The sequence below is a fragment of the Stenella coeruleoalba genome, assembly GCF_951394435.1.
Source record: "Stenella coeruleoalba genome assembly, chromosome: 2".
Lineage (NCBI taxonomy): Eukaryota > Metazoa > Chordata > Mammalia > Artiodactyla > Delphinidae > Stenella > Stenella coeruleoalba.
The window spans coordinates 2,905,351-2,920,261 of record NC_137147.1 but is presented as its reverse complement, the minus strand read 5'-3'; the positions used below and the strand labels follow the sequence as shown (position 1 = coordinate 2,920,261).

General features: G+C 47.8%; 1 protein-coding gene across 1 annotated transcript in view; it reads left to right on the top strand.

Moving 5' to 3' along the window:
- Nucleotides 1-7,670: 7,670 nt before the first annotated feature.
- Nucleotides 7,671-14,911, top strand: part of DYNC1H1 (dynein cytoplasmic 1 heavy chain 1) — a 65,249-nt gene continuing 58,008 nt past the window's right edge. Inside the window, exon 1 of the mRNA XM_079914416.1 lies at nt 7,671-8,144. Coding sequence (XP_079770542.1) covers nt 7,892-8,144 — 253 coding nt within the window. The 5' untranslated portion in view covers nt 7,671-7,891. The remainder of the gene's footprint in view (nt 8,145-14,911) is intronic.

Sequence of the window (14,911 nt, the reverse complement as noted above, 5' to 3'; positions counted from 1 at the left end):
ACGCATTGAGAACTTTATATTTGTGTCGCCTCTTCCCAAAGTCTTGAGGAAATGAAGGAATGCATTGTGGGTTTGGAAGGAGATGAGCTCCAAACACCTGGGATGACTTAGAGCGGCGATCAACACGTGCGTGTGACGTGAGGGACATCATAGAAATAAGCTGTGACCGTGTCTTTACAAATCGGCTTTGATGTGTTTGTAGCTAACACTTGCTGAGTAATACTGGTTGTTTTTTTTTTTTTTTTTTTTTGGCTGCGCTGTGTGGCATGAAGGATCTTAGTTCCCCGACCAGGGATCAAACCCATGCCCCCTGCATTGGAAGCACAGAGTCTTAACCGCTGGACTGCCAGAGAAGTCCCACTTTTTTTTTTTTTTTTTAACTTCTGTTCTTTTAGAATCAGCCTGTAATTCACCTGAAGGGAACAGAATTACTCTGTTTATTTCCTCAGGCCTCAAAGATTCCCTCCTCACCCACAGTGAGCAAAGACGCAGTTCCAGCCACTGGCCCACTCTAAGGTTCAGTGTTAACCAGAGCAAGGCCTGGACCTCATGGAATCACATTCTAGGTGGGGACTCAGACCCTAAGCAAGAAGCACAAATATGTGTCATGCAGGGAAACATGCTCTGGAGGAAAATGAAGCAATAAACAAAGGGGTAAGCAGTGGTGGTGTTATTTTGAAGGCCCTTCTGAAGGGTCACACTTGAGCAGAGGTCTGGCGCAGAGAAGGAGCAAGCTCCTTAGGACCCTGGAGGGAGAGCATTCTTTTTATTTTTTTAAAATTTTTATTGGGCTTCCCCGGTGGCGCACTGGTTGAGAGTCCGCCTGCCGACGCAGGGGACACGGGTTCGTGCCCCGGTCCGGGAAGATCCCACAGGCCGCGGAGCGACTGGGCCCGTGAGCCATGGCCGCTGGGCCTGCGCGTCCGGAGCCTGTGCTCCGCAACGGGAGAGGCCACAACAGTGAGAGGCCTGCGTACCGCAAAAAAAAAAAAAAAAAAATTTATTGAAATATAGCTGATTTACAGTGTTGTGTTAGTTTCAGGTGTACAGCAAAGTGATTCATATATTTTTTTTCAGATTCTTTTCCATTATAGGTTATTACAAGATATTGAATATAGTTTCTCGTGTTATACAGTAAGACCTTGTTGTTCATCTATTTTATATAAAGTAGCGTGTATCGGTTAATCCCAAACTCCTATCTTATCCCTCCCCCCACCCCCCTTTCCCTACTGGTAACCATAAGTTTGTTTTCTATGTCTGTGAGTCTTTCTGTTAGGAAGAGCATTTTAGAAAGAGGGGAAGACCCTTAGGCTGGGACTGGCAGTGCAGGTGGAGAAGAGATGCCCGATTTGGGAGGCGTCCGGGGAGAGTGGCAGGGTTTGCTGCTGGACCAGACGGAGATGTGAGGGGCTGGGAGTTTTTTCAGAGACACCAAGGAACACCCTGAGCACCTGGCTGAGGCAGGCAGTGTTTCCTGAGATGGGGAGCTCTGGGGGTGTCGGGGAGGGGAATCAAGGGTTCACTTCTGGGCAAAGAACAGGTGGGACAAATAGAAAACAAATAGCAAGATGGTGACTTCACCCAGCCATATCTCTAACCCCACACCACCCCGCAAATAAAGGGCAGAGATTGTCAGATAGGATTTTTTTAAAGCAAGAGCCAACTATAAGAAACCCACTTAAAATATTGGGTTGGCCAAAAAGTGCCTTCGGTTTTTAAGTAAAAATAGAAGACACGTCTTTCATTTTCACCAAGAACTTTATTGAACAAAGTAGTCACACTTTTGTTCCACTGCCTTCTGCCATTTTTCAGGCAACTTCATAATTCCATCTTCCCCAAACTTTTTATCTTCTTGATAAAAGGTACTGTTCCGAGTACCTTTTACAGTCTTCCAGGGAATTGAAATTTTTTTCCATTAAGAGAATTTTGTAAAGACCGAAATAAATGGAAATCTGAAGGTGCAATGTCTGGTGAATACGGCGGATGAATCAGAACTTCCCAGCCAAGCTGTAACAGTTTTTGCCTGGTCATCAAAGAAACATGCGGTCTTGTGTTATCCTGATGGAAGATTATGCGTTCTCTGTTGACTAATTCTGGACGTTTCTCGTCAAGTGCCGCTTTCAGTTGGTCTAACTGGGAGCACTGCTTGTTGGAATTAATCGTTTGGTTTTCTGGAAGAAGCTCACAATAGAGGACTCCCTTCCAATCCCACCATGTACACAACATCACCTTCTTTGGATGAAGACCGGCCTTTGGTGTGGTTGGTGGTGGTTCATTTCGCTTGCCCCACGATCTCTTCTGTTCCACATTATTGTACCGTATCCACTTTTCACCACCCGTCACAATTTGTTTTAAAAACGGAACATTTTCCTTACGTTTCAGTAGAGAATCGCATGGGGAAATATGGTCAAGAAGGTTTTTTTCGCTTAACTTATGTGGAACCCAAACGTCAAAGTGATGAACATAACCAAGCTGGTGCAAATGATTTTCAGTGCTTGACTTGGATATTTTGAGTATGTCAGCCATGTATAACGTTGGTTGTTCTCAATTAATGTCTTCATTTGATCGCTATCAACTTCAACTGGTCTACCTGACCGTGGAGCATCATCCAGCGAGAAATCTCCAGCACAAACCTTCGAAAACCACTTTTGACACGTTGGATCAGTCATAGCACCTTCTCCATACACTGCACAAATCTTTTTTTTGCATTTCAGTTGCATTTTTACCTTTCCTGAAATAATAAAGCATAATATGCTGAAAATATTGCTTTTTTTTTCTTCCATATTAAAATGGCTGCACAGAAATTCACCAATTTTGATACTTTTTTTTAAATGCACGCTGATGTGACAGCTGTCACGTACAATCTAACAAAATTGTTTCGAATGACGTTAAAGACAACTAAGTGCTCCTAGAGCCAGCTTACGGAAAAAACCGAACGAACATTTTGGGCAAAACCCAGTATAAAGGCACAGATGGGGTAAAAGCGAAGGATGGAAAGGACATCACACTAACACTGATGCAGAGAAAGCCAGAGAGACCGTGCTCATATCAGATGAAGTAAATTTCAGAGCAAATAATGCTACCAGGAATAAAGTGGGGCGTTTCACTGTGATCCAGGGGTCGATTCATGAAAAGGACACGACAATGCTTTATGTATCTAATAATAGAGCTTCAAAATACAGGAAGCAAAAACAGACTGAACTGCGTGGAGAGAGACAATTGCACAGTTATAAGCCAAAAGTTCAACGCCTCTTTCAATAGGTAGAACAAGTAGCACGGATATAGGTCTTAACACTTTCAGCCAAGTTGGCCTGATTGGCATTTTCTAGAACACTCCACCCAACAACAGCAGATGTGACTTCTAAGGTTGGGACTCATCGGTGTGCAGACGTACTGAGTGTCACAGGGCTGGGAGGGAGTGCTGACAGCACACACAAGCCGCGCAGTGTCAATGGCGTCCAAGGGTCGAGCAAGAGAAGGGCCCAGAACTGGTCACTGGATTTGGCCACGTGGAGGCCATTGGTGACCTTGACAACAGCACTTGCGGGGGGGGGGGGTTGGGCTGGGTGAGAGGCAGTCCCCACCTATGCTCATTTTCAAGGAGTTTTCCTGAAGAAGTCAGCAAAGCATGAGAAGTGCTGGCAGGAAGGTGTGGCAGGGGTTTCTCGAAAGAAGGGATGCATTGGAGCAGCTTGGACGTGGCCGGGAAGAACCCAGGAGGGAGAGAGGGAACGTTTGAGGGCGAGGGCAGGATTTCAGAGACGATGTCCATGAGAGGTGGTGGGGCCCAGCGTCCCCAGGGAGCGGTGGCCGTGGCTGGGGACATAGACAGTTCTCAGGTAAGAGAAGAGGCTGGGTACCTCCAGAGGAGCGGCCAGGGCAGCGGCAGGCGTCCCGGGGGGCTTGCGCGCAGGAGAGAGACTGAACTGTCTGCAGTAGAGGCAATCTCCCCTAACTTTATCATTGGGCGGTGGGATGCAGGCTGGACCACGGGCTGGCATTTCCCTCTGGTCACCGTCATTGCTCGCTCTGCGACCCTGGACGAGTCACCCGGGTGACCTTGGGAAGGTGAGCCTGGAGGCGTCCCCGGGACGGATGGGGCAGCAGGCTGGGAGGAGGCCTAGGAGCGACAGGAAAAGATTCCGGGGTGCGCGTCCTCCGCGGCGCCACTAGAGGGCGCCAAGCGACCGCTCTGTTCCTTAGCGGCGCTTCCCACCCCCACCCGCCCGCCCCCCAGCCGCGTCCAGCCCGGCTCAAAGTCGCCAGGAGCCCGGGGTGATTCCAGACTCACCCAGAGGCTCATCAGACAAGGAACCGAGACAGAAAAGGGGGGGATGCCAGGACGAGCTTCATCAGAAAGTGTCCTGTAGCCCGGTGAGCGATAGGTGGGTGGAGTCCCGCGCTGGCGACGGAATGACGCTGCCTGGTTTCGAGCAGCTGGGAAGATCAAAATCCAAAATATGCTCTGTGGACCGGCCGCCGCTGCCACCCGGCACCGCGTTCCCGGGACGTGAGGCGTTGCTTTCACAGCCATTAACCAAGCACCCACGTTGCGCCAGGCCCTGCTGGTGCTGGGAATGAGCCCATGGAATGAATGAATGAATGAATGAGTGAGTGAATGGGCGAACCCAATGTGGAATTTCGAGGGGGGAGAGGGGAATGCCAGACGCAGAGCCTGAACGTGCTGGGCCAGCCGGACTTCCGCTGAGGGCTCAATGTGGCCCAGGGCTGGGAGAGGGAGAGGGAGAGGGAAGATGGGGATGAGAAGGAGCCCTCAGCTTGGATTTGAGGGGCCATCCAGTGCAGTACTTGAAGGAGAAGGGCGGGGAATGGACATGTGGACTGTTCATCACCAACTTCTGATAAAATACATGTGGCCCAGCAGCCACTACCATCCCCCATCAACTTAGAAAGAATTCTCTCTCGCCAGCACCCACTGCCTACTGCCAACTGAAAGCAGCCTCTACTATGAACAAGAGAAAGCGGAGATGCCAAACAGAGTTTGCGGTGGGAGAGGCCAGGTTTGGGTGGAGGGTCCCCCCCCCAACACACACAGAGTCAGCTCGGGGCAGAGTCCTGCCCCAGGAGGCCAAGGGAGCATCTCACAAAAATATCCCCTTCCCTGTCAGCTGGGGGCAGTCTAGCCAGCCCCCAGGATAAGGAATTTAGAGTACTGGGCACCCTCTGTAAGCCGTCAGTCAACATAGACCATTCTTCTTACGATGTATTTATTCCACACAGCAAACATCTTTAGAAAACAGAAATGCAGGCACATTTGATCAATGTACGGATCCTTGTAGACCGATGGTTCAGGTTCCTCTGATTTCCATTCTCTTAGAAACAACAAACACTTTTGATTTTGAGCCTATCTCACATATAGGGCTGCACCTCCGGAGCCTGCTGCCCTGTTGCCCTGGCTCGGAGCCAGATTGCAGATGTTTGAGTCCCTTGGATGCCCAAACGGCTGCGTCTCCTGGGTGGTGCTGACTCACGGTGCAGGCTGCAAGCAGCCTCTCTCCATCTGCTAGTTTGCTGCTGGGTTTCTGGGGCTCCAATGGTGTGTGGTCAATTCAGAGTTCACTAACCTGCACCTAACAGATTTTCTTCCATCCCTGTTCCTACCCCAAAGGACATGGGGCAGGGGGCAGCCCTTAGCAGAGTGCCTGGTATTGAGTGAGCTCTCAGTGTTAGTTGTTGGTGGCGTTACTATTATTCATTACCATTATGGTCATAGCACAAACTCATTGCAGTGCTTTGTATTTTTCCAGGAAGTTTATTTAGATCTGCTCGGGCATATGATATAAGACTGGACTAGTGTGAAATAAGTCAGACAGAGAAAGACAAATATCATATGATATCACTTATATGTGGAATCTTCAAAAATGATACAAATGAACTTATTTACAAAACAGAAATAGACTCACAGACAGAAAACAAACTAATGGTAAGCAACAAGGACCTATTGTATAGCACAGGGAACTACACTCAATATCTTATAATAGGGACTTCCCTGGTGGTGCAGTGGTTAAGAATCCGCCTGCCAATGCAGGGGACACAGGTTCGAGCCCTGGTCGGGGAAGATCCCACATGCCGCGGAGCAACTAAGCCCGTGCGCCACAACTGCTGAGCCTGCACTCTAGAGCCTGCAAACCACAACTACTGAGCCCATGTGCCACAACTACTGAGCCTACGCACCTAGAGCCCGTGCTCCGCAGCAAGAGAAGCCACTGCAATGAGAAGCCTGCGCACTGCAACGAAGACCCAATGCAACCAAAAATAAATTAATTAATTAATTTTAAAAAATCTTAACCTATAACGGAAAAGAATCTGAAACAGATATATATATATATATATCACTTTACTGTACACTTGAAACTAACACAACATTGTACATTAACTATACTTCAATTTTAAAAATTCCACAGAAAAAGAAGAGTGGACTGATGGAAGGCAGGAGGAGGATGAGATATTAATCTGTCCCCTCTGCCATGAGCTTCTTAAAGACAAGAATCATCTCATTAGTCTTCATGTTCCAGCAGTTCCTGGGGCTTGGCACTGGGTAACTGAACAAGAATAGGCATACTGCGTGTTTTGCAGTTTTCCAAAGATGATTTGGGGAAATCAAATCATCCCATCATCGTTCTACCAATCAGGATTCAGCTCTCTGACTGTGCACTTTGATATAAAAATAGCACCTTTGGCTTCCCTTCCTCCACCCAACTTAAGAAGCGAGTGATGAGCTTGAACTTTCAAAAGCCAATTACTGCTCCTTATAATAACTGTCATTTCTAAACCAAGAATGTGGGCAGCCTCCATTCTGGCCCTTATGTCATCTCGGTGTACTGGAGGAGGTCCAGGCAAATGGGAGCTGGGGGGAAACTTATTGGGCAGGCACGGCAGTCCCTGCCTTGTGTGGACCCAGATGCTGAGGCCATCGGAACGACAGCGTCAGCCCCGGCTGCTGTTCTAGGTGGATGCTTGTAGGACCACTCCCCCGTGGTCCTCACGGCATTCTGGGGGGAATTATTTTGCCATTAGCAACCAGAACCTACAACAGCCAGGCTTCACCCCACCGTTCAAGTGTCACCTTCTGGCTTTCCCGTACATCGCTCCTACAGTCAGGCCTCTCTGCTTTTGCAGAAGCTGCTTCCTGCTCTGGGAACGTCCCCTCCCAACCTCCTTCTTTCCAGCCTAGCAATGTGACACTTCCCTCATCTCCTCTCCCTCTGAAAAAGATCCTCAGTCTCCCTATGTATATTTAATAACACAGATGACTATATTCTAGCTCAACACATCGTAGTCATTCATTCGTTCAAAGAAACTACACAGGTTAAGTGCTTAGAACAATGTCAGGCACAGGCTAAATGCTCAAAACACGTTAGCTCGTTAACACCATTCATTCAGTATTAGTGCAGTGTCTCAGACTCTGTGCCGTTCGCTGAGTCCACAGCAGTGAACAGGACAGACGTAGTCCCTGACCACCTCTCACCGCCCCCCGCAAGTTCCCACCGTTAGGGCTTGAGGTGTCGGTACTGCGGAGCCCCGCCCAACACTGGAACTACGAGTCCCAGAAGGCTGCGCGGCGGAGTCACCCGGGCCGCCTGAGCGCGACGTCATGACGTCGCTACCGTGAGGGGGCCCAGTGGCTGCGGCGGGTGCCGGCCGCGGGCGACGGGAGGCGGGCGGCGGCGGCGGCGGCGGCGGCGGGACGGGGCGGGGCCGGCGGGCGGCGGCCTTTAGGGAGGAGCCGGCGCTCCCTCTCCTCAGTCGGCAGTGGGCTAGCGGGCGGTCGGCTTGTGCTGCTCGTTTCTCTCGTGCGTCCGCCCGCTCGCTCTCGCGCCGAGTCGCGGCCGCCTTCTCAGCGCTGCCCGCGGGTCCCGAGCGCGGCGCCATGTCGGAGCCCGGGGGCGGTGGCGAGGACGGCTCGGCCGGCCTGGAGGTGTCGGCAGTGCAGAACGTGGCCGACGTGTCGGTGCTGCAGAAGCACCTGCGCAAGCTGGTGCCGCTGCTGCTGGAGGATGGCGGCGAGGCCCCGGCCGCGCTCGAGGCGGCGCTGGAGGAGAAGAGCGCCCTGGAGCAGATGCGCAAGTTCCTCTCGGACCCGCAGGTGCACACGGTCCTGGTGGAGCGCTCCACGCTCAAAGGTGCGGGGCCGGGGCTGCGGTGGGTCCCCCGGCGCCCCGCCTCGCTCCCGCCACACCCCTTAACGCCGGGGCCTCAGGGTGCCCCCTTCCGGGTCGCGAGGACGGAGGAGGTCGCCCAGCCTCGCCGTCACCCGCAACAATGGGATCGCTTTGTCAGCTCGGCCTCAAGATGGCCGAGTTGGGTGGAGACAGCGTCTCCCGGGCTGAGCGCGGGCGGAGGCCGCATCCCGGCCTCCAATGTCACATGGGCTTTTCGGTTTCGATTTGCGTCCAGGCCAAGGCCGGCCTCGGGAGGGATGTGTCAGGGGTGGCGCCGGGGGCAGCCTGGATTGTGGTCCTTCGATCGTCCGGGTGTAGGGGGAGATACTGGCGAGCCGGAGCTGGGGGAGCCCTGACCGGCGGGCATCCCAGCCTCTGCCTTGTGCGGACCCAGATGCCGAGGCCCGAGGAGTGACAGTGACAGCCCCGGCTGCGAGCGGGGCATCACTGTTCTAGGTGGATAGCGCACGCAGGTCTCCCTCTTGGACTTAATGCTGTCCCTGTTGAGTGGGTGTATCTGCCCACTTCAGACGCGAGAAAACTGAGGCTCAGTCGAAGTGACTGCCCCAAGGTCACACCAGCTAATCCTACTCCCTAGGCTAGACTCAGCATCTCAGTGTCCAGCCCACTGCTTGTTTTCCTTCATCATGCCTTGTGTTTGTGTGATGCTTAGATGATCCTAATGATGGCCCCGTGGTCTTTGAATCTATTTTACAGATCTTAAAAGGAGAGAGACTTAGGTTAGGCACCTAGTGGAGGGACGGGACAAAAGGTTTGCATATTCCAGCAGTCTCCTCAAATAGTGACCTCCCAAAAGCAAGCCTAGGTTCCTCTTGAGAGTGGAGCTTGCCTTCAGGGAGGGTTTCCCCTTGATGCTTTCAGACCATTTTGTAGCCAATGGCGAGCTTATTTGACAGCACATGTCTGGGTGTGGCACCGTCCATCCGGGAAGCCAAGGATGATGTCCAGGTAAATGCTAGCTTAGCACCAAGGATTGGGCATTGTCTGAAAGTGTTCGGAGACAAGCTTCTTATGATCTCAAAAGCTGTATGGTTCTGTCAGTAAGAGAATCTCAACTCTCTGCCTCACCGCTCCCCTACACACACTTAGTTTCTTGCAGATAGTTTGTTTCTTTCAAGGTTTTTCCTACTCAGGAGATGCTTCATTGTAGCACTGGCCTCTGCAGGAGGGTCAGCGGGTGTGACCCAGCGAGTGTTTGGGGGTGGTTTTCCTGCATGGAAACTGCTACTGTTTAAAAAAATTTTTTTTTGACTCATCTATTTTCTTTCAAAAAAAGTATATAGTCACAATAGAAAATTAAAGTATACAGATAAAATTAAAGTCACCTGAAATCCTTCGACCTGGATATGACCACTGTCAGCATTTTGATATCTGTCTTTCTGGTCGTTTTTTAATGAATATACATTATTTTATTAAAATACATTTTAATCTGCATTGTTGTTGTATTTTGAGTAGCTTTACCTTGGCTGATGCTTGATCATATTTTCATTGCACAGTTTTTGTTTTGAAATCAGTGATTTCTACCTTAGGTCTCAGTTTCTTTTTTACAGAAAAAAATGGTAGGTTTTGTTCTTTGCTTCTAGAGTGCTCCTCAGTGATTCACTTTTCTCAAACAACTTAGAATTGAACTTTGCTAAAATTATTGGAGGGGGACCCTATTTCTGTTGAATGCTTTCTGGTGCAAATCACCTCTGTTTTCTTGATGGCTACATCTTCTCCTTTCAGCAGAGCGAGTACCCACGGATCCAAATCTTGGCTCCATAATGACTTGCACTTTTGAATGTTGACTAGGTAATGAGGCTGTCTGCAATTGAAATTCTATCTCATTCCTGGATTTATAAAAGTCCTGGAAGTATTTCTAGTAATTCAACCTGTCTTAACTTATTTTTCGCTTGCAAAAATCTGAGGAAAAACTATGTCGTCCCATCAGTCTTATTAGCATCCTGGCTACACTAGCATAATTTAGACATAAGTGTTAACCCAGGTCACTTAGAAGGAGGGCTGGTTTTTATGAGGTAGCGTTGCCAGTTGCACGTTTAATCAAATATGAACATCCAGTAGTTACTTACAGTGAAAAGGCAGGCTTGCATTATGATGTGGAGAATAAATCTGAATGGTTTGAACTGAATAAAGACCGCCACCAACAATGAAGTCATATAACTTATTTAATGAACAGGAGAAGTTACTTTTACTTTATCTTCCCCCCACTTCCCCCCTTTTTTATGGAAAGAATTTTCCAAACACATGTAATTGTATATAGAAGCTTTTTTTTATATGAAGGTATATCTCTGTATGTTTTTTTAAGTACTCCAGCTAGCTTTAAAGTTTTTTTGTTAAAGTAAAGCCGCCTTTAAAATGTAGAATAAAGGTAGTGACTGTAACACTAGATCATTTTTTTTTTTTTGGCCTGCGAGCTCGTAGTCCCCCATCCAGTGATCGAATCTAACCCGTGCCCCCTGCAGGGGAAGCGTGGAGTCTTAACCACTGGACCACCGGGGAAGGCCCCCTAACAGTTAATTTTGATAGTGAAGAGTTGGTGAAAGGGAATGTCAAATTGTAGCTCCCCGTTTTAAAAAGAGAAATCTCCTTCCTGTAATTCCTGGCCTATAGAAAATTGTTCTCCTCATAGCGTACTTCTAAAAGTATGACCAGGTGGGTGATCCCTACGTGATAGGCATATGACGATGTTAATGACACTTGTAGCGCTTTTTACCTGAAGTGCATTTTGGGGTGTGTTCTGTCCCATGAAAGGTTGGGTGGTGAAGGTAGGGACTGGTAAGGATGCTGCGGTTTGCAGCTGCTGGAGTGGTGGTTCCAGGGCTTGTCTGGGACCAGGCAGGGGGTTTTACGCTCTTCATTAGTGCAGAGGTGACTGGAGTCTGGAAGAAAGCCATTGCTCCTTGCAGGACTCAGCTTCCTAGAGACGCGGTGGCGTACGGAGAGGTATGTTTTTGTGGAGTTTTAAACATTATTTTTCTGAGGACTTAATTTCCCTAAAAAGAGAAGAAATGTCGTAGATGGATGAGTAAAAAGTACTCATTTCTGGCTTAGACCCCAAAATGGTTAATAAAATGATTAATAAATTAATAGGAAACACTTGCTGTGACGTGGCACTGTCTTGGAGCGCTGGGCCAGGAGTCCGTCAGCCTGAGTTCTTGCTGTCCTGCGCTGTCACGCCGTAGGTGGGCCCCCACCCTCTGTAGGACAAAGCAGTCTGCAGCAAGATGCTTTTTAAAGTGAGGTGTTTCGTAGTGAGTGGAATTCATGTACAGGAAAGGGAAAGCAGTCATTACTTCTTTTTAAAAAGTAAAGACAGATGGAAATTTCGACTCTCAGCATCATGGCTGGGAACGGAGGGAGAGATTTAGTCCAGCGCCTCTGTCATGAGTGAGGAAACCAAAACCGCAGGATTTTAAGACCCAGTTAGGAAAAGGATGTTTTAAGAAGGATTCTGAAACCTAAGAACTAATTTCTCTGTTGAATTCCTTGGTATCCATTAAATAGGAGTGTTTGTTTTCATTTACTTCATAGCAATTATTTCTTTTGAATTAGTGTTAGCCTTAAAAAGCATGAAGTCTTAAATCCTTTAGGCATTACTGGCTTAGTTTTTTTCACTTCCTTCTCTTTTTTTCTGGAAATGTCAAGAGGAGCCCCAGTTTTACCTTGTGTACAAGGATTACATGGGGTTCAACCCTCCTTTCAAATTCCCAACAATGTTATGATGGAGGAGAAGACTCAAGACGCTCACCACGCTCTTAGCCTTGTGCAGGGCAGGGAGCGGATGCGAAGAAGTCACGGCCTCAGAAGGAGGACAGAAGGGCGGGTGGACGTCAAGGTGGCTGGAGGAAGTACCGGGGATGGGAAAGCGGAGAGCTACCAGGAGGGCGTGTACCGGGAGGGAGTGTACGACAGCGAATCGCCCAAAGTAATGAGGTATTAGGAGTCTGTTTGGATTTTAAAGGGAAAAGAAAAGGAAAGATAAAGAGAGCCAGGAACACGTAACACGTCATCTGGCCAAAGAAAATGACTGGCTTCGTTTGCTAGCTTGAGAGGAGGCTTGCCCTGTGGCTGGAGAACGTTGGGAGGGGAGAGGGAGGGAGGGGATGACCAAGGGCAGGGGAGCCCGCAGCCTCCCCTCACCCCTTTCCAGTTGCCTGTTCACCAGTCTGCGGACACATACCCATCTACCTAGGAGAGGTGATATGAGTCTTAAGGTAATTGAATGTGCATCTGTTTGTATTTCATTAAATGAGGCACATTGCTTACCTAATTCACAAGGTAATGATACAAATCACTTGTACTTTGGAATACATTCATCTTTCAATAGAAGCATATGCAGAATAGTGCTAAATGACATTTTGAACATCTCTAGGAATTTGATGAACTCTCAGAAGTTAACCAAAGAAATGTCCGCAGGGCGCTGTAAGATGTATCAGTATGCCTTGCAGCACAGGGACTCGAGGGTCGGGCGCAGCCTGTCTGCGCTGGTATTTTAGTTCCCTGAATGTGTCAGTAGGCAGCACAGTATCAGTCTGTTGTGTATTAACCAGTAACTTTAGCATCATTAGGAAACTGGTTCAGACTTTACCGAAAGTGGTATTACCTGATAAACGTGCAGATGGTGTTCGTATATAGCAGGATTAATACCCTCTTTGTTGGGAATCAACTAATAAGTGTCTTTCTCTCCTCCTTTAAACAATTTTTTTTAAAGTTTCTGCAGAAATAGAATTATTGTTATTTGGAAAATACAATAATTTATAAAGAGGCAGGAAAGTTTAAATTGTTGGGCAGTTTATAAAACAGTGTCATGTGTTCTTTATAACGGGAATCAGACATCCTCAGACTTCATAGGATCTTCGTATTTATGGGGAAGAGCGTTAAAAAACTAATCCAAAATGTAGTTTGTAATAATGACTTGCATAAATTACTGTCATCAAAGGAAGTTAGACTTTTACAGAGCAGTAGAGGACACGTATTTTGCATACCCGTGTCTGAGGATTATGTCATCCTGTGTGCATTCCCGAGCCCAGCCGTCTCCTGCTGCATTGCAGTGTTATTCCTAGCGCGGGCTGGGCTGGGCTGGGCGTTCACAGTGGTCCCCAGACAGCCGTGACTCATCACTTGGCCTGCTGCCAGTTCCTGTAACCCTGTTCGCATTAGGATGTGCTGGGGATGTGGTTAGATGTTGTGTCCAGTTGGCATGTTTTCTGTATGATTTTATTTGTATAGAGGATGCCGCTCTGTCCGGGGGGAAGATATGATTCAAGGTTACAGCATATTTTTTACTTAGTAATTTCCTTTGGTGATTGTAGAATGTTACTTTTATTGTCTGTTTATCGTTTGGGTGTTATCTTAATGACATATTTTATATAAGTCATAGAAGAGCATTATTGAAAGTCCCAAAAATCAAGGGAAAAATATTTCATAATCCCACCACCCTGACAACTATTTTAGTTTGCGGGTATTTCCTTATACTCTTTGTCTTTGTGTTTTACAGATTGCAATTATATGTTTGATTGGTTTCAGGCAGTATGATTTATCTTATCTTGTGGTATGTCCACATTTCAGTAGTTAGAAAAACTCAGTTGGTTGGTTTGGGGTTTTTTTCAGGTAGTTAGTAATTTTAAAAAACAGCTAGGGGGCTTCCCTGGTGGCGCAGTGGTTGAGAGTCCGCCTGCCAATGCAGGGGACACGGGTTCGTGCCCCGGTCCGGGGGGATCCCACATGCCGCGGAGCGGCTGGGCCCGTGAGCCATGGCCGCTGAGCCTGCGCGTCTGGAGCCTGTGCTCCGCGACGGGAGAGGCCACAACAGTGAGAGGCCCGCGTACGGCAAAAAAAAAAAAAAAAAACAGCTAGGAAGTCACTGGCATACGAAAATGTTCCGCCACTCACTCCTCCTCTCCTTCCTAAAATTATACTAAAAACAACATTTTGGAAGAGTAATTGTCTTGATGAATATATATATATATATATATATATATATATATATATGTAAATAAATATACTAATACTTTATATTCTTTTAGTGTGAATTTTGTATTTGTCTCATCTTAAAACGAAAGAAGCAAATAGCTTTTGTGCGTAGTTTTTAGCATTTATAGAAACCTTTTAGACCACCTAATTTCATATCCCACCCCCTCCTCTGTTGCCCCTTTTACGTTTTACGAATTTGAAGCTGACAGGAAGAAAAATGACTTTCCCGAGATCACTTAGTTAAGTCTACTGCCTTTGTTATTACACCATGACGTAGAAGTGAAGGTGAATCGTACATATCAAGTTAGATTAATCCTTCGATATTAATTTTTGCTAATGCAGTTATTCCATACAGTATGTCGTCCCAAAGATGATTCAGCTAGAGGGTGTACCCATCTAGCTGATCAGTACTAGATCCAGAGGTTTGTATTACTTCCCATTTTTATGATTTTTATATTAATTTTTCAATTTTCATTTTTATCTAGAAATTTTATTCGCATGTGTCTTGAGTTATCTTAGCATTAAATTCCAGTAAGCTTTTTCAAATCACTGCTGTATTCCTAAATTGACCCCAGAGCAGGCTGTGAAAGCGCCGTAAGAGCAGAGGGGACAGCCAGGTGAATGCCCCCTTGGTGACCTGGGGATGCTTCTTGCTGGGGGCTTCCCTGGAGGGGCCTTAAAGAGGGAAGAGGGCAGGCTGTTGAGGAGCCTGGGTTTGGAATCAGACTTCTGAA